The sequence below is a fragment of the Pseudophryne corroboree genome, chromosome 6 (assembly GCF_028390025.1).
Source record: "Pseudophryne corroboree isolate aPseCor3 chromosome 6, aPseCor3.hap2, whole genome shotgun sequence".
Classification (NCBI taxonomy): Eukaryota; Metazoa; Chordata; class Amphibia; order Anura; family Myobatrachidae; genus Pseudophryne; species Pseudophryne corroboree.
In genome coordinates, this window is record NC_086449.1 from 394,683,137 (window position 1) to 394,706,802 (window position 23,666).

General features: G+C 46.8%; 1 protein-coding gene across 1 annotated transcript in view; it reads right to left on the reverse strand.

Annotated features, from left to right (window-relative positions):
* The window catches only part of KIN (Kin17 DNA and RNA binding protein), a 78,163-nt gene that overhangs the window by 14,539 nt on the left and 39,958 nt on the right, over positions 1-23,666 (reverse strand). Inside the window, exons 9-12 of the mRNA XM_063926819.1 lie at positions 19,008-19,058; positions 18,374-18,442; positions 17,634-17,733; positions 11,413-11,513 (exon numbers count right to left, since the gene is read on the reverse strand). Of these exons, the coding sequence (XP_063782889.1) occupies positions 11,413-11,513; positions 17,634-17,733; positions 18,374-18,442; positions 19,008-19,058 (321 nt within the window). The remainder of the gene's footprint in view (positions 1-11,412; positions 11,514-17,633; positions 17,734-18,373; positions 18,443-19,007; positions 19,059-23,666) is intronic.

Here is a 23,666-nt window from a genome sequence, read left to right on the forward strand (position 1 = left end):
AGGTATATAAACCCCCTAGACAAAGACATGAGCAGAGTCATGACACACAAAATTGTAATCAGGGATCACATAGGAAGGAGTTTGGGCCGCACCTGTAATATGCAGTCGGGAAAGGTGATCATTAGGACTGATAGTAAGCCTGAGGTTACAGTTAATGATATTGGGAGGTCAGTTCCTTGTAAACACAGGAACGGCCGGGTAAACGTTGTAATTTATTTGTAAATGTTTCTTTTTTCCCCATCTCTGACATTCATTGGCAGAACTCAAACATCACATAGCTATTTGGTCCTTGCAGAAGTCTACCTAACCCCAGTGTGACCTACCGACATCGGTGTGTCCTGGCCAGGCACAAAAGGGTGGGGTGTGGAAATACTGGTGGGGAGGGGACTTTGCAAGGACACCAGTGGATGTGTTGGTGTGACAGCCTGATGGTGAACGGAAGATCTGACAATGTTTTTTGTTTGTTGTTTAATGCAAAATGTGATGAATTGTTCTCTCTCTCGTTTTTTTTTTTTTTCCCCCCTCTTCTTTCTCATGTTCTCATGCTTTAAAGATGGTATGTCACACATCAGGTGGGACAAATGGTAATGCAAGATTTTTGCTCCTTACAGAAAGATCGCAGATTTGGAAGGAATATGGTATCACCAGAATGTTCGTTTGGAAGACTGAGAGACAGCACCTTTGAGATGACAGCAGAGCAAGAACAACAACAAGACTAGAGGACAAAAGCATCATAACATTTTTTCTTTCCCCTCAAAGTATTTTTTTGTGCCCCCATTACAAATTTCTCTTTCTCCTCCTGTAAGATGGGCTCGCCCCAAGAGACTGCAGTCCGTGTTTTCCTGTTGACCATGATGTTGACCAGAGCAGTCTGTTTCGGTGAGAGTACCATGGAGGTCGAGAAAGGATCTGGAATGGGTTCTGATGACCAGGATGCAGGCGTAAATTTCCAAGAGCAACACAATCACCAAGCAAAGGCGAGTACCAGAAAACGATCTAGCAGCCATGTTATTTGTAGACATTGTGAAGGATTGTTAGCTAAAGAGAACTGCATATTGTGACAATATAGTTGAGGATGGATGCATCAAGAAATGTCAATCCAGTTTTAATGTCCACATGGACCGGCATCCATTGAGTGACTACCACTCCTTAGTGGGTTAAGAGTTAAATCAGACAGACTGTTGGGTATGCTCTCAAGTACCTCAAGGCCATAGCAAATCAGGACTAGTACCATTCCCTTTAACTGTAGGAGAGGTACTTGAGCTAAGTGGTGGGAGGCAGGTGGACAAGAGGTTTAATATCTCTAGTCCTCCTAGTTTGAAGCTCCACCAATATCATGTGGATAGGTCCTTAGTGTGCTTTAACATTTCCAATCCCCGAAAGCCGGGAAATTGGGAAGTGTCATGGAGTAATCAAACCATGACCTTTTCATACAGACCCGACAGAATGCCCATAGACACAGAACTTATACGCCAGATAGCCGACCATAGGAAATTTTTCCGGTATAGGTACACCTTAGGAAGTAAGACCATGCGAGTTGGAGAAGTATCGCCAGGATACTGTGCACAGATCGTACAAACTGATACGTGTACTAAACAGATGGGAGAATTAGGGTTAGGAGATTTCACATGGAAAATTTGTAACATGATAATGTCATACTCCGTCCCATATGTTCTCCCCGATGATGCATATTTCATATGCGGGAGGAAGGCGTATAAGTGGCTTGCCCCAAACTCAGAGGGATTGTGCTATATTGGAAAAGTACTGCCTGAAGTAATGACTGTAACCCATAACAAAATGAAAGATATTCACCGCAGTGCCCAAGCTCCTTATACTCACACTCATTACGAGCACGTCGTTAAACGGCACCTGATAGAGAGGACAGAGCATTCAGCCTCTGACCTGATCCATGAATCCACCGGGATTCAATTCCTACTCGCGTTAGATATCACTCGTACCGCCAGAGGAGTGATAAATTACAAATATATATCTGCGCTTGCAAATTTATTAGACAATATCACCGAAATGTATGACGACACATTCAGGTACACTGGGAAAGAGTTACAAGCCTACAAAACAGAACTGGTTCAGCATAGGATGATTCTCAATTACCTCACAGCTGTGACAGGCGGGTATTGTGTTACCCTAGCAACTCAATATGGAATAAAGTGCTGCACGTACATTACAAACAGCACGGAGGACCCAGCCGAGGTCATAGACCAAAAGATGGATGACATTTTACAATTAAAGTGGGAGTTTCGAAGGAAACACAATCTCACACTCGCTGCTGTGGGTAATGAGCTGACCAGTTGGGTGTCATGGTTGAACCCACGAAATTGGTTCTCGGGCTTAGGAGAATGGGCCCAAGGTATTATTATGGATGTAGGGAAATTTTCTTTTGTGTATTCTGGGAGTCGTCATATTGGTTGGCCTGATATTTAGATGCGTTCGGGTTTTAGCGAAGCGTAAAAGTAATACCAGGGTGATGAGTCTAAGGAGCGAAGACACTGTACTAACAACAACTAATTTGATGTATGACCCAACGATAGAGACAATGTTGTGATGAAAATGTGATTCCACGGTCCGTTTCTTTCACCCGTTTCTCCTTTGTTTTCCTCCAAGGTACAAAGACATCCGCTTGGAAGAAGAATTTGACAACCTCTTTTATACAGACCATTGATGAACTATGCTACAAGCCCCATTTTCCCTAGTGACTTTAAATTTTACGATAGCCCAAATATTTTAGTGACTAACTTTCTGGATAATGGAAAAACTTTTGCCGTCATTTATAGCAAAAGCATCAGGAGACTACAGTCAACATGTACATCGAGACAAGACACAAGACAAGACCTCAATCAGCAAATGTATGTTAAACTCACATAGTTTATGACTGCATTTACCATAATTGCTTCTTACCTTCATTTCTACAACCTTCAGGTAATGACACACATAGTCAATAGGGAATATAGGCACAGATATCAGCACTCACATATCCCCCCATTCATGTATCATCAACTAAAATGTGCTCCCCCATTTTGTTACAACTAAAAGCCGAAAAGAGCTCGGTAAAGTTTGACAGCCCATCCACAGACCCGTAATACGGGATAAGAAGGAATTCAAATGAATACTTTGCAATACCTCGAAGCTTGATCTAAAACACGTACGGCACGATGATACATGACCCCTCAAACATGGATTCATACACACATGCTTCTACTATCTCACTAGGTCATACCTTTTTCCCACCTGATCCTCTCCTCCCTTTAACCAATCATAAGATGGTATTTACTCTATGACATATTTTTCTTTTTTGAACTGTTTTAGGAAGTGGCAGTTATTGATGACTGCCAAATGGTGGACTGTCAAAGTCGGAAAAATATCATGCTACACGTTGCCATATATCCACCCCATGCGCGTGCCTGCTGCACGTGCACATTCTCTCCCGTGCGTGCGGATACTCGCAGCCGCGTGATGGCGCCTCGCCCATGCGCTCGAGCGCGTGGTATGTGCATTTACGGTAGAGTTTGTGTGCGTCTAGCGGGCGACTCAATCGTCAAATAATAAAACCAAATAGTATGTTTTATAGATAATGTTCCCCTTAATAATGACTGTAAGTTTGTTTAAAGCAAATGGTCGCTGGACAGAGGAATTCCTCTTTGTATGGTACGAAGGGTCAGACAGGGTTTGAACAGCTGTGTCTGGTACCTAACTAAAGAACATTTTATTAGAAACAATCCGGTGCTGGTTAGGTAAAGATTAGTCGCTCCTGCGTATAGTTATGGCCATTAGTATTTTCTGGACATTTACTATATTTGCGATTCATTACCCATGCGGCGGGAATCTCCAGATTCCCTCCCACCTGAGCAGTTTGATATAGTCGCAGCCCACCTGTTCAAACTAACCTATGACCTTTTGTTATGATGCGAGGAGACATTCCTGTGTCCAATGAACAATGAGATTATAGGTCCCTTTGTAGTGTACTGTACTCAGTGTATATAAGATCAGCCAGCCTGGGCAGTTCTCTCACTCTCCACAAACGGTTTTCATATTGACTAACTTGGAGCTGGTACCAGAAGCTGCGCAGCGATCGTTCCCAGTGTGTGTAAGTAATTCTCTGTAATCAACTTGTTCCCTGTTAGTATTGGCCATACTCTCTCTCCGTTATTGTATAAGATTGTGACGCTATTGTATATTTCTGTCTAGATATTCTGTTAGAATTATATGTTAGCATGTAGTGTATGACTTGTAAACTGTTTCCCCTTTTCGATATAACTAAAAGCTTGTTAGTAAAGGTGTTGGAACCTTAGCAAGGTATCGTGTGTTTATTATATTGCAGAAGGTAATAGGAGCGTCTCAAACGCTCAAGCAGCTTTAGCATTAACAAGGTTAAGCAGCGTTACATCGCTACAGTATTTCAGTACAAGGTTTACAGTATAAGAGTATCCTTTCTGTGTGTTACATTCAAGGTTTACTGATTGTCATCCCGTGAGCGTCTGCGCCGCTCGTGTTCTCCTCGTGGACTCGAGCGTCCGCTACGCTGGTAGCGTAGCATTACGGTAGTCGCCCGCCTATAGCGTGCTTGACACCACGCATTAAGCTGTGAGCGAGCGTGTCGCATGTGCGTCTCGATCACGGCCGAGCGTATGCTACGCTAAGTGCGTACCCTTACGGTACCCCATACACCAATTGCGTACTGTGTCTCTTACCCATCTATTGTGAATGTTATAAGATAAATAATAAGAATTTACTTACCGATAATTCTATTTCTCGTAGTCCGTAGTGGATGCTGGGGACTCCGTCAGGACCATGGGGAATAGCGGCTCCGCAGGAGACAGGGCACAAAAATAAAGCTTTAGGATTAGGTGGTGTGTACTGGCTCCTCCCCCTATGACCCTCCTCCAAGCCTCAGTTAGGATACTGTGCCCGGACGAGCGTACACAATAAGTAAGGATATTGAATCCCGGGTAAGACTCATACCAGCCACACCAATCACACCGTATAACTTGTGATCTGAACCCAGTTAACAGTATGACAAACGTAGGAGCCTCTGAACAGACGGCTCACAACAATAACAACCCGAATTTGTTTGTAACAATAACTATGTACAAGTATTGCAGACAATCCGCACTTGGGATGGGCGCCCAGCATCCACTACGGACTACGAGAAATAGAATTATCGGTAAGTAAATTCTTATTTTCTCTAACGTCCTAAGTGGATGCTGGGGACTCCGTCAGGACCATGGGGATTATACCAAAGCTCCCAAACGGGCGGGAGAGTGCGGATGACTCTGCAGCACCGAATGAGAGAACTCAAGGTCCTCCTCAGCCAGGGTATCAAATTTGTAGAATTTTGCAAATGTGTTTGTCCCTGACCAAGTAGCAGCTCGGCAGAGTTGTAATGCCGAGACCCCCCGGGCAGCCGCCCAGGATGAGCCCACTTTCCTTGTGGAATGGGCCTTGACAGATTTAGGTTGTGGCAAGCCTGCCACAGAATGTGCAAGTTGAATTGTGCTACAAATCCAACGAGCAATCGTCTGCTTAGAAGCAGGAGCACCCATCTTGTTGGGTGCATACAATATATACAGTAAGTCAGACTTTCTGACTCCCGCCGTTCTTGAAATATATATTTTCAATGCCCGGACCACGTCCAACAACTTGGAATCCTCCAAATCGTTAGTAGCCGCAGGCACCACAATAGGCTGGTTCAGGTGAAACGCTGACACCACCTTAGGCAGAAAATGAGGACGCGTCCGCAGTTCTGCCCTGTCCTTATGGAAAATCAGATATGGGCTCTTATATGATAAAGCCGCCAATTCTGATACTCTCCTGGCTGAAGCCAGGGCCAGTAGCATGGTTACTTTCCATGTAAGATACTTCAACTCCACCGATTTGAGCGGCTCAAACCAATGGGATTTGAGAAAATCCAAGACTACATTAAGATCCCACGGTGCCACTGGGGGCACAACCGGGGGCTGTATATGTAGTACTCCTTTTACAAAAGTCTGGACTTCAGGAACTGAAGCCAATTCTTTCTGGAAGAAAATCGACAGGGCCGAAATTTGAACCTTAATGGACCCCAATTTGAGGCCCATAGACAATCCTGTTTGCAGGAAATGTAGGAATCGACCCAGTTGAAATTCCTCCGTGGGGGCCTTCCTGGCCTCACACCACGCAACATATTTTCTCCAAATGCGGTGATAATGTTGTGAAGTCACCTCCTTCCTGGCTTTTACCAGTGTAGGAATGACCTCTTCCGGAATGCCTTTTTCCCTTAGAATTCGGCGTTCAACCGCCATGCCGTCAAACGCAGCCGCGGTAAGTCTTGGAATAGACACGGTCCCTGCTGAAGTAGGTCCCGTCTTAGAGGTAGAGGCCACGGATCCTCCGTGAGCATCTCTTGAAGTTCCGGGTACCAAGTCCTTCTTGGACAATCCGGAGCCACTAGTATCGTTCTTACTCCCTTTTGCCGTATAATTCTCAGTACTTTTGGTATGAGAGGCAGAGGAGGGAACACATACACTGACTGGAACACCCACGGTGTTACCAGAGCGTCCACAGCTATTGCCTGAGGGTCTCTTGACCTGGCGCAATACCTGTCCAGTTTTTTGTTGAGGCGGGACGCCATCATATCCACCATTGGTTTTTCCCAACGGTTCACAATCATGTGGAAAACTTCTGGATGAAGTCCCCACTCTCCCGGGTGTAGATCGTGTCTGCTGAGGAAGTCTGCTTCCCAGTTGTCCACTCCCGGAATGAATACTGCTGACAGTGCTATCACATGATCTTCCGCCCAGCGAAGAATCCTTGCAGCTTCTGCCATTGCTGTCCTGCTTCTTGTGCCGCCCTGTCTGTTTACGTGGGCGACTGCCGTGATGTTGTCCGACTGGATCAACACCGGCAGACCCTGAAGCAGGGGTTTTGCCAGACTTAGAGCATTGTAAATCACTCTTAGCTCCAGTATATTTATGTGAAGAGACATCTCCAGGCTTGACCATACTCCCTGGAAGTTTCTTCCCTGTGTGACCGCTCCCCAGCCTCTCAGACTGGCATCCGTGGTCACCAGGACCCAGTCCTGTATGCCGAATCTGCGGCCCTCTAACAGATGAGCACTCTGCAACCACCACAGAAGAGACACCCTTGTCCGTGGCGATAAGGTTATCCGCTGATGCATCTGCAGATGTGATCCGGACCATTTGTCCAGCAGATCCCACTGAAAAGTTCGTGCGTGGAATCGCTTCGTAAGAAGCCACCATCTTTCCCAGGACTCTTGTGCATTGATGCACAGACACTTTCCCTGGTTTTAGGAGGTTCCTGACAAGTTCGGATAACTCCCTGGCTTTCTCCTCCGGAAGAAACACCTTTTTCTGAACCGTGTCCAGAATCATTCCCAGGAACAGCAGACGTGTCGTCGGGGTCAACTGAGATTTTGGAAAATTCAGAATCCACCCGTGTTGTTGCAGCACTAGTTGGGTTAGTGCTACTCCGTCCTCCAGCTGTTCTCTGGACCTTGCCCTTATCAGGAGATCGTCCAAGTAAGGGATAATTAATACGCCTCTTCTTCGCAGAAGAATCATCATTTCGGCCATTACCTTGGTAAAGACCCGAGGTGCCGTGGACAATCCAAACGGCAGCGTCTGAAACTGATAATGACAGTTTTGCACCACGAACCTGAGGTACCCTTGATGTGAAGGGCAAATTGGGACATGCAGGTAAGCATCCTTTATGTCCAGGGACACCATAAAGTCCCCTTCTTCCAGATTCGCTATCACTGCTCTGAGTGACTCCATCTTGAACTTGAATTTTTGTATGTACAGGTTCAAAGATTTCAGATTTAGAATAGGTCTTACCGAGCCGTCCGGCTTCGGTACCACAAATAGCGTGGAGTAATACCCCTTTCCCTGTTGTAGGAGGGGTACCTTGACTATCACCTGCTGAGAAAACAGCTTGTGAATGGCTTCCAATACTGTCGCCCTGTCTGAGGGAGACGTTGGCAAAGCAGACTTTAGGAACCGGCGAGGGGGAGACTTCTCGAATTCCAACCTGTAACCCTGAGATACTACCTGCAGAATCCAGGGGTCCACCTGTGAGCAAGCCCACTGTGCGCTGAAATTCTTGAGTCGACCCCCCACCGCTCCTGAGTCCGCTTGTAAGTCCCCAGCGTCATGCTGAGGGCTTTGCAGAACCCTGGGAGGGCTTCTGTTCCTGGGCAGGGGCTGCTTGCTGCCCTCTCTTACCCCTTCCTCTGCCCCGAGGCAGATATGACTGTCCTTTTGTCCGCTTGTTCTTATAGGACCGAAAGGACTGCGGCTGAAAAGACGGTGTCTTTTTCTGTTGGGAGGGGGTCTGAGGTAAAAAGGTGGATTTTCCGGCAGTTGCCGTGGCCACCAGATCCGATAGACCGATGCCAAATAATTCCTCCCCTTTATACGGCAATACTTCCATATGTCGTTTGGAATCCGCATCACCTGACCACTGTCGCGTCCATAAACTCCTTCTGGCAGATATGGACATCGCATTTACTCTCGATGCCAGAGTGCAAATATCTCTCTGAGCATCTCGCATATAAAGGAAAGCATCCTTTAATTGCTCTATAGTCAATAAAATACTGTCCCTATCCAGGGTATCAATATTTTCAGTCAGGGAATCCAACCAGACGACCCAAGCACTGCACATCCAGGCTGAGGCGATGGCTGGTCGCAGTATAACACCAGTATGTGTGTATATACTTTTTAGGGTAGTTTCCAGTCTCCTATCAGCTGGATCCCTGAGGGCGGCCGTATCAGGAGACGGTAACGCCACTTGTTTTGATAAGCGTGTGAGCGCCTTATCGACCCTAGGGGGTGTTTCCCAGCGCGCCCTAACCTCTGGCGGGAAAGGGTATAATGCTAATAACTTTTTTGAAATTAGCACTTTTCTATCTGGGTTAACCCACGCTTCATCACATACATCATTTAATTCCTCTGATTCAGGAAAAACTACAGGTAGTTTTTTCACCCCCCACATAATACCCCTTTTTGTGGTACTTGCAGTATCAGAGATATGCAAAGCCTCCTTCATTGCCGTGATCATATAACGTGTGGCCCTACTTGAAAATACGTTTGTTTCATCACCGTCGACACTAGATTCAGTGTCTGTGTCTGGGTCTGTGTCGACCGACTGAGGTAAAGGGCGCTTTACAGCCCCTGACGGTGTCTGAGACGCCTGGGCAGGTACTAACTGGTTTGCCGGCCGTCTCATGTCGTCAACTGATTTTTGTAATGTGCTGACATTATCACGTAATTCCATAAACAAAGCCATCCATTCCGGTGTCGACTCCCTGGGGGGTGACATCACCTTTATCGGCAATTGCTCTGCCTCCACACCAACATCGTCCTCATACATGTCGACACACACGTACCGACACACAGCAGACACACAGGGAATGCTCTTATCGAAGACAGGACCCCACTAGCCCTTTGGGGAGACAGAGGGAGAGTTTGCCAGCACACACCCAAGCGCTATAATATATATGGGAACAACCTTATATAAGTGTTGTTCCTTATAGCAGCTTAAATATATCAAAATATCGCCAAAAAATGCCCCCCCTCTCTGTTTTACCCTGTTTCTGTAGTGCAGTGCAGGGGAGAGTCCTGGGAGCCTTCCTCACAGCGGAGCTGAGCAGGAAAATGGCGCTGTGTGCTGAGGAGAATAAGCCCCGCCCCCTTTTTCGGCGGGCTTTTCTCCCGGAGTTTTAGATATCTGGCATGGGTTAAATACATACATATAGCCTCAATGGCTATATGTGATGTATTCTTTTGCCATAAAGGTATTAAATATTGCTGCCCAGGGCGCCCCCAGCAGCGCCCTGCACCCTCCGTGACCGCTTGCTGTGAAGTGTGTGACAACAATGGCGCACAGCTGCAGTGCTGTGCGCTACCTTCATGAAGACTGAAGAGCCTTCTGCCGCCTGTTTCCAGACCTTCAATCTTCAGCATCTGTAAGGGGGGTCGGCGGCGCGGCTCCGGGACGAACCCCAGGGTGAGACCTGTGTTCCGACTCCCTCTGGAGCTAATGGTGTCCAGTAGCCTAAGAATCCAATCCATCCTGCACGCAGGTGAGTTGAAATTCTCTCCCCTAAGTCCCTCGATGCAGTGAGCCTGTTGCCAGCAGGACTCACTGAAAATAAAAAACCTTAAAAACTTTTTCTAAGCAGCTCTTTAGGAGAGCCACCTAGATTGCACCCTGCTCGGACGGGCACAAAAATCTAACTGAGGCTTGGAGGAGGGTCATAGGGGGAGGAGCCAGTACACACACCACCTAATCCTAAAGCTTTATTTTTGTGCCCTGTCTCCTGCGGAGCCGCTATTCCCCATGGTCCTGACGGAGTCCCCAGCATCCACTTAGGACGTTAGAGAAATTTAGCTTTATCACCACTTATATGCAATATGGTTTAAACGACACACCGAACTTACATTTTACTTCGATCTCGCATGCTCCAAAAGGTTTATTTATGTCCCGGTTCCTCTTATAAAGTAGACAGGACCGTGTGGATCCAAAGATAAAAGATTTATTTTAACATAAAATGTGGTTAAAAGTCCAGGTACACCTTCTCAGTCACTAACAGGATGGTAAAAAGAGCACACTTGGCCCGGTTTCCGTGCGTGCTGCAGTCCACGATCGGCGCCGGGGTAACAGATGTTAGATGCGGCTCAGACTCCCCCTGAAGTGGCTTCTGTGGCTCCTGGGAATGACGGCCTCAATCTCTTGAAAAAGGATAAAGTATTATCTGAAACGCGTTGAGGCCGTCATTCCCAGGAGCATGGAGCGCAGCGGTACCGCTGCACTGTACCTTCCGTTACTAAAGTCTTCTGCCGTCTCTGCAGTCTTCGGTTCTTCTAATACTCACCCGGCTTCTTTCTTCTGGCTTCTGTGAGGGGGGTTACGGCGCGGCTCCGGGAACAAGCAGCTAGGCGAACCAAGTGATCGAACCCTCTGGAGCTAATGTTGTCCAGTAGCCTAAGAAGCAGAGCCCTTGAACTAAGAAGAAGTAGGTCTGCTTCTCTCCCCTCACTCCCACGATGCAGGGAGCCTGTAGCCAGCAGGTCTCCCTGAAAATAAAAAACCTAACAAAAGTCTTTCCAGAGAAACTCTGTAGAGCTCCCCTAGTGTGTGTCCAGTCACTCCTGGGCACAAAGTCTAACTGAGGTCTGGAGGAGGGGCATAGAGGGAGGAGCCAGTTCACACCCAGTCAAAGTCTTTTTAGTGTGCCCAAGCTCCTGCGGATCCCGTCTATACCCCATGGTTCTTTTGGAGTCCCCAGCATCCTCTAGGATGTAAGAGAAAAGTCTAATTGACAAATGTATTCCTTTTTTGTTAATGGATTTTTATTACTGATTAAATTTACAGCCACTAGGGGGGGAAATCTATACTTACTGAGTCAATTATTATTGTAGCAGAAAAACTTTTCTCATTTATACAATCCAGGATGCCAAAGATTCCTTTATATCGTCCATTTAAAACCAGAACTTTCTTCCCTGGTAAATGAAAAATGGTTACACACTATTCTTTTCATTTCTTTGGGAAGGGCAATGACAATAGGATCAGTGGAAAACAATCGGCAGGGAAGGATTTAGAGATGAGCAGTCTGGTTTAAGTAATGCCTAGCAATGTAATGTCTTGCCGAGTAGAAACACAACTACATACAACATAATGAAACTGAAATATGGCTGACATACTAACAGCATGTTTCATAAAAATAAGAATTTACTCACCGGTAATTCTATTTCTCGTAGTCCGTAGTGGATGCTGGGAACTCCGTAAGGACCATGGGGAATAGCGGGCTCCGAAGGAGGCTGGGCACTCTAGAAAGATCTTAGACTACCTGGTGTGCACTGGCTCCTCCCACTATGACCCTCCTCCAAGCCTCAGTTAGGATACTGTGCCCGGACGAGCGTACACAATAAGGAAGGATTTTGAATCCCGGGTAAGACTCATACCAGCCACACCAATCACACCGTACAACTCGTGATATGAAACCCAGTTAACAGTATGAAACAACAGAGCCTCTCAACGGATGGCTCCACAATAACCCGATTTAGTTAACAGTAACTATGTACAAGTATTGCAGATAAACCGCACTTGGGATGGGCGCCCAGCATCCACTACGGACTACGAGAAATAGAATTACCGGTGAGTAAATTCTTATTTTCTCTGACGTCCTAGTGGATGCTGGGAACTCCGTAAGGACCATGGGGATTATACCAAAGCTCCCAAACGGGCGGGAGAGTGCGGATGACTCTGCAACACCGAATGAGAGAACTCCAGGTCCTCCTCAGCCAGGGTATCAAATTTATAGAATTTTGCAAATGTGTTTGCCCCTGACCAAGTAGCAGCTCGGCAAAGTTGTAAAGCCGAGACCCCTCGGGCAGCCGCCCAAGATGAGCCCACCTTCCTTGTGGAATGGGCATTGACAGATTTTGGCTGTGGCAGGCCTGCCACAGAATGTGCAAGCTGAATTGTATTACAAATCCAACGAGCAATAGTCTGCTTAGAAGCAGGAGCACCCAGCTTGTTGGGTGCATATAGGATAAACAGCGAGTCAGATTTTCTGACTGTAGCCGTTCTGGAAACATATATTTTCAGTGCCCTGACAACATCTAGCAACTTGGAGTCCTCCAAGTCCCTAGTAGCCGCAGGCACCACAATAGGCTGGTTCAGGTGAAACGCTGACACCACCTTTGGGAGAAACTGGGGCCTAGTCCTCAATTCTGCCCTATCCATATGGAAAATCAGATAAGGGCTTTTACAGGACAAAGCCGCCAATTCTGATACTCGCCTGGCAGAAGCCAAGGCCAATAACATAACCACCTTCCACGTGAGATATTTCAGATCCACGGTTTTTAGTGGTTCAAACCAATGTGATTTTAAGAAACTCAACACCACGTTGAGATCCCAAGGTGCCACAGGGGGCACAAACGGGGGCTGAATATGCAGCACTCCTTTAACAAATGTCTGAACTTCAGGTACTGAAGCTAGTTCTTTTTGAAAGAAAATCGACAGAGCCGAGATCTGTACCTTAATGGAGCCCAGTTTTAGGCCCATATTTACTCCTGCTTGCAGGAAATGCAGAAATCGACCTAGTTGAAATTCCTCCGTTGGGGCCTTTTCGGCCTCACACCATGCAACATACTTCCGCCATATGTGGTGATAATGAGTTGCTGTGACCTCTTTCCTGGCTTTAATAAGCGTAGGAATGACTTCCTCCGGAATGCCCTTTTCCTTCAGGATCCAGCGTTCAACCGCCATGCCGTCAAACGCAGCCGCGGTAAGTCTTGGAACAGACAGGGCCCCTGCTGTAGCAGGTCTTGTCTGAGCGGCAGAGACCACGGGTCCTCTGAGATCATCTCTTGAAGTTCCGGGTACCACGCTCTTCTTGGCCAATCCGGAACCACGAGAATTGTGTTTACTCCTCGCTTTCTTATTATTCTCAATACCTTTGGTATGAGAGGTAGAGGAGGGAACACATAAACTGACCGGTACACCCACGGTGTCACTAGAGCGTCCACAGCTATCGCCTGAGGGTCTCTTGACCTGGTGCAATACCTCTCTAGTTTTTTGTTTAGGCGGGACGCCATCATGTCCACCTGTGGACGACCCCATTGATTTACAATCATTTGGAAGACTTCTGGATGAAGTCCCCACTCTCCCGGGTGGAGGTCGTGCCTGCTGAGAAAGTCTGCTTCCCAGTTGTCCACTCCCGGGATGAACACTGCTGACAGTGCTAGTACATGATTCTCCGCCCATCGGAGAATTCTTGTGGCTTCTGCCATTGCCATCCTGCTTCTTGTGCCGCCCTGTCGATTCACATGGGCGACTGCCGTGATGTTGTCTGACTGGATCAGCACCGGCTGGTGTAGGAGCAGGGATTTTGCTTGACTTAGGGCATTGTAAATGGCCCTTAGTTCCAGAATATTTATGTGAAGGGCAGTCTCCTGACTTGACCATAGTCCTTGGAAGTTTCTTCCCTTTGTGACTGCCCCCCAGCCTCGTAGGCTGGCATCCGTGGTCACCAGGACCCAGTCCTGTATGCCGAATCTGCGGCCCTCCAGAAGATGAGCACTCTGCAGCCACCACAGAAGAGACACCCTGGTTCTTGGGGACAGGGTTATCAAGCGATGCATCTGAAGATGCGATCCGGACCACTTGTCCAATAGGTCCCACTGAAAAATTCTGGCAAGGAACCTGCCGAATGGAATTGCTTTGTAAGAAGCTACCATCTTTCCCAGGACCCGCGTGCAGTGATGCACCGATACCTGTTTTGGTTTTAGGAGGTCTCTGACTAGAGAAGACAACTCCCTGGCTTTCTCCTCCGGGAGAAACACTCTTTTCTGGACTGTGTCCAGAATCATTCCCAGGAACATTAGACGTGTCGTGGGGACCAGTAGTGACTTTGGGATATTCAGAATCCAGCCGTGCTGGCGCAGCACTTCCTGAGATAGTGCTACTCCCACTAACAACTGTTCCTTGGATCGTGCCTTTATTAGGAGATCGTCCAAGTATGGGATAATTAAAACTCCCTTTTTTCGAAGGAGTATCATCATTTCCGCCATAACCTTGGTAAATACCCTCGGTGCCGTGGAGAGTCCAAACGGCAGCGTCTGGAATTGGTAATGGCAATCCTGTACCACAAATCTGAGGTACTCCTGGTGAGGATGGTAAATGGGGACATGCAGGTAAGCATCCTTGATGTCCAGGGATACCATGTAATCCCCCTCGTCCAGGCTTGCAATAACCGCCCTGAGCGATTCCATCTTGAACTTGAATTTTTTTATGTATGTGTTCAAGGATTTCAAATTTAAAATGGGTCTCACCGAACCGTCCGGTTTCGGCACCACAAATAGTGTGGAATAGTAACCCCGGCCTTGTTGAAGTAGGGGTACCCTGATTATCACCTGCTGGGAATACAGCTTGTGAATCGCTGCTAGCACCGCCTTCCTGTCTGAGGGAGCAATCGGCAAGGCAGATTTTAGGAACCGGTGGGGTGGAGCCGCCTCGAATTCCAGCTTGTATCCCTGAGATACTATTTGAAGGATCCAGGGATCCACCTGTGAGCGAGCCCACTGATCGCTGAAATTCATGAGGCGGGCCCCCACCGTACCTGGCTCCGCCTGTGGAGCCCCACCGTCATGCGGCGGACTTGGAAGAGGAAGCGGGGGAGGACTTTTGTTCCTGGGAACCTGCTGTTTGCTGCAGCCTTTTTCCCCTACCTCTGCCTCTAGACAGAAAAGACCCTCCTTTTCCCCGCTTGTTTTTCTGGGTCCGAAAGGACTGAACCTGATAAAATGGCGCCTTCTTAGGCTGTGAGGGGACATGGGGTAAAAATGCTGACTTCCCAGACGTTGCTGTGGAAACTAGGTCGGAGAGACCATCCCCAAATAATTCCTCCCCTTTATAAGGCAAAACTTCCATGTGCCTTTTGGATTCTGCATCTCCAGTCCACTGGAGAGTCCATAAGCATCTCCTAGCAGAGATGGATAATGCACTTACTTTAGATGCCAGCCGGCAGATTTCCCTCTGTGCATCTCTCATGTATAAGACTGAGTCTTTGATATGGTCAATTGTTAGCAGAATCGTGTCTCTGTCTAATGTGTCAATATTTTCTGACAGTTTATCTGACCACGCAGCGGCAGCACTGCACATCCATGCTGACGCAATAGCTGGTCTAAGTATAATGCCGGAGTGTGTATATACAGACTTCAGGATCGCCTCCTGCTTTCTATCAGCAGGTTCCTTAAGGGCGGCCGTATCCTGGGACGGTAGTGCCACCTTTTTAGACAAACGTGTGAGCGCTTTATCCACCCTAGGGGGTGTTTCCCAACGTAACCTATCCTCTTGCGGGAAAGGGAACGCCATTAGTATCTTCTTAGGAATTACCAATTTCTTATCAGGGGAAGCCCACGCTTCTTCACACACTTCATTTAATTAATCTGACGGGGGAAAAACTACAGGTAGTTTTTTCTCCCCAAACATAATACCCTTTTTTGTGGTACCTGGATGTAAATCAGAAATATTTAACACCTCTTTCATTGCCTCAATCATGCAGTGAATGGCCTTAACGGGCATTAAATTTGACTCATCGTCGTCGACACTGGTGTCAGTATCCGTGTCGACATCTACTTGTGCCATCTGAGATAGCGGGCGTTTCAGAGCCCCTGATGACTTTTGAGACACCTGGACAGGCACGAGCTGAAGACTCGGCTGTCCCACAGTCGGCATGTCGTCAAATTTTTTATGTAAGGAGTCTATACGTGCACTCATTTCCTGCCATAAACTCATCCACTCAGGTGTCTGCCCCCCAGGGGGTGACATCCCTGCTAAAGGCATCTGCTCCCCCTCCACATCATTATCCTCCTCAAACATGTCGACACAGCCGTACCGACACACTCCAAACACACAGGGAATGCTCAAACAGAGGACAGGACCCACAAAAAGCCCTTTGGGGGGACAGAGTAAGAGTATGCCAGCACACACCAGAGCGCTATATATATATATATATATATAGGGACTAACTGAGTTATGTCCCTAATAGCTGCTTTTCAATAAAATATATATATATATATTGCCAAATTTAATGCCCCCCCTCTCTTTTCCCTCTTACTGGTACTGTAGATTGCAGGGAAGAGCCAGGGAGCTTCCTTCCAGCCGAGCTGTGAGGGAAAAATGGCGCCAGTGTGCTGAGGAGATAGGCTCCGCCCCTTTTTTGTGGCCTATTCTCCCGCTTTTTATGGAATTCTGGCAGGGGTATTTACCTCATATATAGCCCCTGGGGCTATATATTGAGGTATTTTAGCCAGCCAAGGTGTTTTTATTGCTGCCTCAGGGCGCCCCCCCCCCCCAGCGCCCTGCACCCTCAGTGACCGGAGTGTGAAGTGTGTGAGAGGAGCAATGGCGCACAGCTGCAGTGCTGTGCGCTACCTTGGTGAAGACAGAGTCTTCATGCCGCCGATTTTCCGGACCATCTTCTTGCTTCTGGCTCTGTAAGGGGGACGGCGGCGCGGCTCCGGGACCGAACATCAAGGCTGGGCCTGCGGTCGATCCCTCTGGAGCTAATGGTGTCCAGTAGCCTAAGAAGCCCAATCCGGCTGCAAGCAGGCGAGTTCGCTTCTTCTCCCCTTAGTCCCTCGCTGCAGTGAGCCTGTTGCCAGCAGGTCTCACTGAAAATAAAAAAAATCTAAGACTATTACTTTCTAAGAGCTCAGGAGAGCCCCTAGTGTGCATCCAACCTCGGCCGGGCACGAAATCTAACTGAGGCTTGGAGGAGGGTCATAGTGGGAGGAGCCAGTGCACACCAGGTAGTCTAAGATCTTTCTAGAGTGCCCAGCCTCCTTCGGAGCCCGCTATTCCCCATGGTCCTTACGGAGTTCCCAGCATCCACTAGGACGTCAGAGAAACTAGGATTCTGGTATACCTGGTTTAAACTTCTTGTACTGTACTGTACTGTACTGTACGTGGGTTTTTTTTTCCGTCATTTACTGAAATGTACAATCAAACAGACGTCCCTAAGCATGTGACATTACAGCAATTACAACAGATTAGAAGTCTTTTATACAAGGAACACTTTTTCAAATAACCACATGTAATAGAAACAGTTTTACCTGGTGCTGGGATAACAGTTTCTAGATGCGTCTGATCCAACTTCAGTTTATCACCTGAATCAACAAGTTTCACAATTGCGGTGTATCGGTCAACTACCTCCTAAAACAAAAGTAACATGGGATCGTTTTGTGCTGTCTTTGCAGCCAACCATAAGATATGTTGCTACATGTACACTACTAATAGGAGATATACAGTCGACCATAAGATATGTTGCTACCTGTACACTACCTGAGGGAATATACAGTCTACCCAGCTGATCCGCCTAACCTTCAGCAAGTCATTGCGCATCTCTAACACTAAAATTAATTCTACCCGATTCTTCACCTTTAACCTCCTGTTATATGCTTGTTAATATATCATATAAACTTTATTACAATCTATAGCACCATTTTGCACCTTGGGATGTATAGCTGTCATTGGGGCAGATGTATTATCCTGGAGAAGGCATAAGGAAGTGATAAACCAGTGATATGTGCAAGGTGATAAAGGCACCAGCCAATTAGCTCCAATATGTAAATTAACAGTTAGGATCTGATTGGCTGCTGCCTTTATCACCTTGCACATATCACTGGTTTATCACTATTATTCTTTAAGAAGCATGGATATCGTTACTCCTTTTCTCAAAGTACAAAGTTACTGTTTGTATTCTCTATATTTCCTCACTATATTGAGCTAAGATCAAGTTGTCAGTACAGAGTAACTAGAAGCTAAATCAATAAATAACATCAACAATAGGTACCTTTATCACAGCTTTTTTCTTATAATATTTGTCCCCCAACTTCTTGGTTACAATTTTCACAACAATCTCCTAAAAAAAAAATAATTTAAATTATATATAAAAACAGATATCTTTGGCATAGGAAAGTTATTGTTATTCATGTTTTTAGCAGTGTGGTCACTACATGATAGCTCCAATGGGCTTCCGATGTGTGACCATCCCACATTTTTTTACAAGCCAAGCACAGCTCTGTCTGTTTGGTAATAAAGCAGAATGTCTGGATCTTAGCAAGTATGGCTTTAGAAAACCCCTATTTAAAACTTTTACCCCATGTAGATCTATCATGTGGTCCTTCCAAAGAATAACAGACTGTTGGAACCATTGCGATCTCAACAGAGTTATCTTTGTCCAGACATTACTGGTATGGGCACATAAAAGACTACTATATAACAGATTTACACTAAAAAATGCATTTTCTTTTGAAATATTAATGCAGTTTCTTATGGACATTTCAGCTCAACTTTTTAAGAAAAGTATATAATGTGTTTCTTTAAAACTGCAGATATACTGTATTGAAAGGTGGTGCATGCTGTTACGTGGTGCTGGTCTCCCAAACTATCTTGTACTTAAACACGTGAATCATGTGGTAACTCACAGGCTGCAACCAATAGTCTGTGCGCTCCGTTTTCTTTTTCTGTGCCTCCATCTACAAAACAAACAAAAGCCACTAGGGAAACATTTCAGACAAATAATAAACAAAATAAAGGAAAGAAGTTAATTACCTACTTATGTGTTTTTTTAAAAAATTCTACATTATACTTCTTTTTAATAGATCACATCCGCACTCGCAATACTAGATCTCAAATAACTTTCAGAAAGAGCGTCTATACTGTTTAGCTCATGGACCATTAACATTAATAGTTGTGGCCACAACTTGCATTTTAAGCCAGTTTGTATTGAAGTTTAGTGGTTCTTTAAGGAGATTAAATAAATCTATCTATCTATCTATGTTCCAAAGGTAGGTGGGCCCTCACAATAATAAGAATTTACTTACCGATAATTCTATTTCTCGGAGTCCGTAGTGGATGCTGGGGTTCCTGAAAGGACCATGGGGGATAGCGGCTCCGCAGGAGACAGGGCACAAAAGTAAAGCTTTTACAGGTCAGGTGGTGTGTACTGGCTCCTCCCCCCATGACCCTCCTCCAGACTCCAGTTAGGTACTGTGCCCGGACGAGCGTACACAATAAGGGAGGATTTTGAATCCCGGGTAAGACTCATACCAGCCACACCAATCACACCGTACAACTTGTGATCTAAACCCAGTTAACAGTATGATAACAGAGGAGCCTCTGAAAGATGGCTTCCTAAACAATAACCCGAATTAGTTAACAATAACTATGTACAAGTATTGCAGATAATCCGCACTTGGGATGGGCGCCCAGCATCCACTACGGACTCCGAGAAATAGAATTATCGGTAAGTAAATTCTTATTTTCTCTATCGTCCTAAGTGGATGCTGGGGTTCCTGAAAGGACCATGGGGATTATACCAAAGCTCCCAAACGGGCGGGAGAGTGCGGATGACTCTGCAGCACCGAATGAGAGAACTCCAGGTCCTCCTTTGCCAGGGTATCAAATTTGTAAAAATTTACAAACGTGTTCTCCCCTGACCACGTAGCTGCTCGGCAGAGTAGTAATGCCGAGACCCCTCGGGCAGCCGCCCAAGATGAGCCCACCTTCCTTGCGGAATGGGCCTTAACAGATTTAGGCTGTGGCAGGCCTGCCACAGAATGTACAAGTTGAATTTTGTTACAAATCCAACGAGCAATCGACTGCTTAGAAGCAGGTGCACCCAACTTGTTGGGTGCATACAGTATAAACAGCGAGTCAGATTTTCTGACTCCAGCCGTCCTTTAAATGTATATTTTTAAGGCTCTGACAACGTCCAACAACTTGGAGTCCTTCAAGTCGTCTGTAGCCGCAGGCACTACAATAGGCTGGTTCAGGTGAAACGCTGATACCACCTTAGGGAGAAAATGCGGACGCGTCCGCAGCTCTGCCCTATGTCGAATGGAAAATTAAATAAGGGCTTTTATAAAACAAAGCCGCCAGTTCAGATACTCTCCCGGCCGAAGCCAGGGCCAGTAACATAGTCACTTTCCATGTGAGATATTTCAAATCCACCTTCTTTAGTGGTTCAAACCAATTTGATTTGAGGAAATCTAAAACTACATTTAGATCCCACGGTGCCACCTTAGGCACCACAGGAGGCTGTATATGCAGTACTCCTGTGATAAAAATCTGGACCTCAGGGACTGAGGCCAATTCTTTTTGGAAGAATATTGATAGGGCCGAAATTTGAACCTTAATAGATCCCAATTTGAGACCCATAGACAATCCTGATTGCAGGAAATGTAGGAAAACGACCCAGTTGAAATTCCTCCATCGGAGCACTCCGCTGCTCGCACCACGCAACATATTTTCGCCAAATACGGCGATAAAGCTTCGCGGTGACTTCCTTCCTTGCCTTTATCAAGGTAGGAATGACTTCTTCTGGAATGCCTTTTCCTTTTAGGATCTGGCATTCAAACGCCATGCCGTCAAACGCAGCCGCGGTAAGTCCTGAAAAAGACAAGTACCCTGCTGAAGCAGGTCCCTTCTCAGAAGTAGAGGCCACGGATCGTCCGTGACCATCTCTTGAAGTTCCGGGTACCAAGTCCTTCTTGGCCAATCCGGAGCCACTAGTCTTACTCCACTTTGCCGTATAATCCTCAATACCTTTGGTATGAGAGGCAGAGGAGGAAACACATATACCGACTGGTACACCCAAGGTGTTACCAGCGCGTCCACAGCTATTGCCTGCGGATCTCTTGACCTGGCGCAATACCTGTCCAGTGTTTTGTTGAGGCGAGACGCCATCATGTCCACCATTGGTTTTACCCAACGGTTTAATAGCATGTGGAAAACTTCTGGATGAAGTCTCCACTCTCCCGGGTGAAGGTCGTGTCTGCTGAGGAAGTCTGCTTCCCAGTTGTCCACGCCCGGGATGAATACTGCTGACAGTGCTATCACGTGATTCTCCGCCCAGCGAAGGATCCTGGCAGCTTCTGCCATTGCCCTCCTGCTTCTTGTGCCGCCCTGTCTGTTTACATGGGCGACTGCCGTGATGTTGTCCGACTGGATCAACACCGGTCTTCCTTGAAGCAGAGGTTCCGCCTGGCTTAGAGCATTGTAGATTGCTCTTAGTTCCAGAATGCTTATGTGAAGAGACTTTTTCAGGCTCGACCACACTCCCTGGAAATTTCTTCCCTGTGTGACTGCTCCCCAGCCTCTCTGGCTGGCACCCGTGGTCACCAGGATCCAATCCTGCATGCCGAATCTGCGGCCCTCCAATAGATGAGCCTCCTGCAACCACCACAGAAAGGATACCCTTGTCCTCGGCGACAGGGTTATCCGCAGGTGCATCTGAAGATGCGACACTGACCATTTGTCCAACAGATCCCTTTGCATGGAATCTGCCGAAAGGGATTGCTTCGTAAGAAGCTACCATTTTTTCCCAGGACTCTTGTGCATTGATGTACAGACACCTTTCCTGGTTTTAGGAGGTTCCTGACCAGGTCAGATAACTCCTTGGCTTTTTCTTCGGGAAGAAAAACCTTTTCTGAACTGTGTCCAGAATCATCCCCAGGAACAGCAGACGAGTTGTCGGCATTAATTGGGATTTTGGAATATTCAGAATCCATCCGTGCTGCTTTAGCACCTCTTGAGATAGTGCTAAACCCATCTCTAGCTGTTCTCTGGACCTTGCCCTTATTAGGAGATCGTCCAAGTATGGGATAATTAATACGCCTTTTCTTCGAAGAAGAAATATTATCTCGGCCATTACCTTTGTAAAGACCCGAGGTGCCGTGGACAAACCAAACGGCAGCGTCTGAAACTGATAGTGACAGTTTTGTACAATGAACCTGAGGTACCCCTGGTGTGAGGGGTAATTGGAACGTGGAGATACGCATCCTTGATGTCCAAGGATACCATAAAGTCCCCTTCTTCCAGGTTCGCTTATCACTGCTCTGAGTGACTCCATCTTGAACTTGAACTTCTTTATGTACAGGTTCAAGGACTTCAGATTTAGAATAGGCCTTACCGAGCCATCCGGCTTCGGTACCACAAAAAGAGTGGAATAATACCCCTTCCCTTGTTGTAGAAGAGGTACCTTGACTATCACCTGCTGAGAATACAGCTTGTGAATGGCTTCCAAAAACGTCTCCCTTTCTGAGGGGGACGTTGGTAAAGCAGACTTCAGGAAACGGCGAGGTGGCTCTGTCTCTAATTTCAACCTGTACCCCTGAGATATTATCTGCAGGATCCAGGGATTTACCTGCGAGTGAGCCCACTGCGCGCTGTAATTCTTGAGACGACCGCCTACCGCCCCCGAGTCCGCTTGCGAAGCCCCAGCGTCATGCTGAGGCTTTTGTAGAAGCCGGGGAGGGCTTCTGTTCCTGGGAAGGAGCTGCCTGTTGCTGTCTCTTCCCTCGTCCTCTGCCTCGTGGCAGATATGAATAGCCCTTTGCTCTCTTATTTTTAAAGGAACGAAAAGGCTGCGGTTGAAAGGTCGGTGCCTTTTTCTGTTGGGGAGTGACTTGAGGTAGAAAGGTGGATTTCCCGGCCGTAGCCGTGGCCACCAAATCCGATAGACCGACCCCAAATAACTCCTCTACGCATCGCCTGTCCACTGTCGTGTCCATAAAGCTCTTCTGGCCGAAATGGACATAGCACTTACCCGTGATGCCAGTGTGCAGATATCTCTCTGTGCATCACGCATATAAAGAAATGCATCCTTTATTTGTTCTAACGACAGTAAAATATTGTCCCTGTCCAGGGTATCAATATTTTCGATCAGGGACTCTGACCAAACTACCCCAGCACTGCACATCCAGGCAGTCGCAATAGCTGGTCGTAGTATAACACCTGCATGTGTGTATACACCTTTTTGGATATTTTCCATCCTCCTATCTGATGGATCTTTAAGTGCGGCCGTCTCAGGAGAGGGTAACGCCACTTGTTTTGATAAGCGTGTTAGCGCTTTGTCCACCCTAGGAGGTGTTTCCCAGCGCTCCCTAACCTCTGGCGGGAAAGGGTATAAAGCCAATAACTTCTTTGAAATTAGCAGTTTTTTATCGGGGCACCCCACGCTTCATCACACACGTCATTTAATTCTTCTGATTCGGTAAAAACTACTGGTAGTTTTTTCACACCCCACATAATACCCTGTTTAGTGGTACCTGTAGTATCAGCTAAATGTAACATCTCCTTTA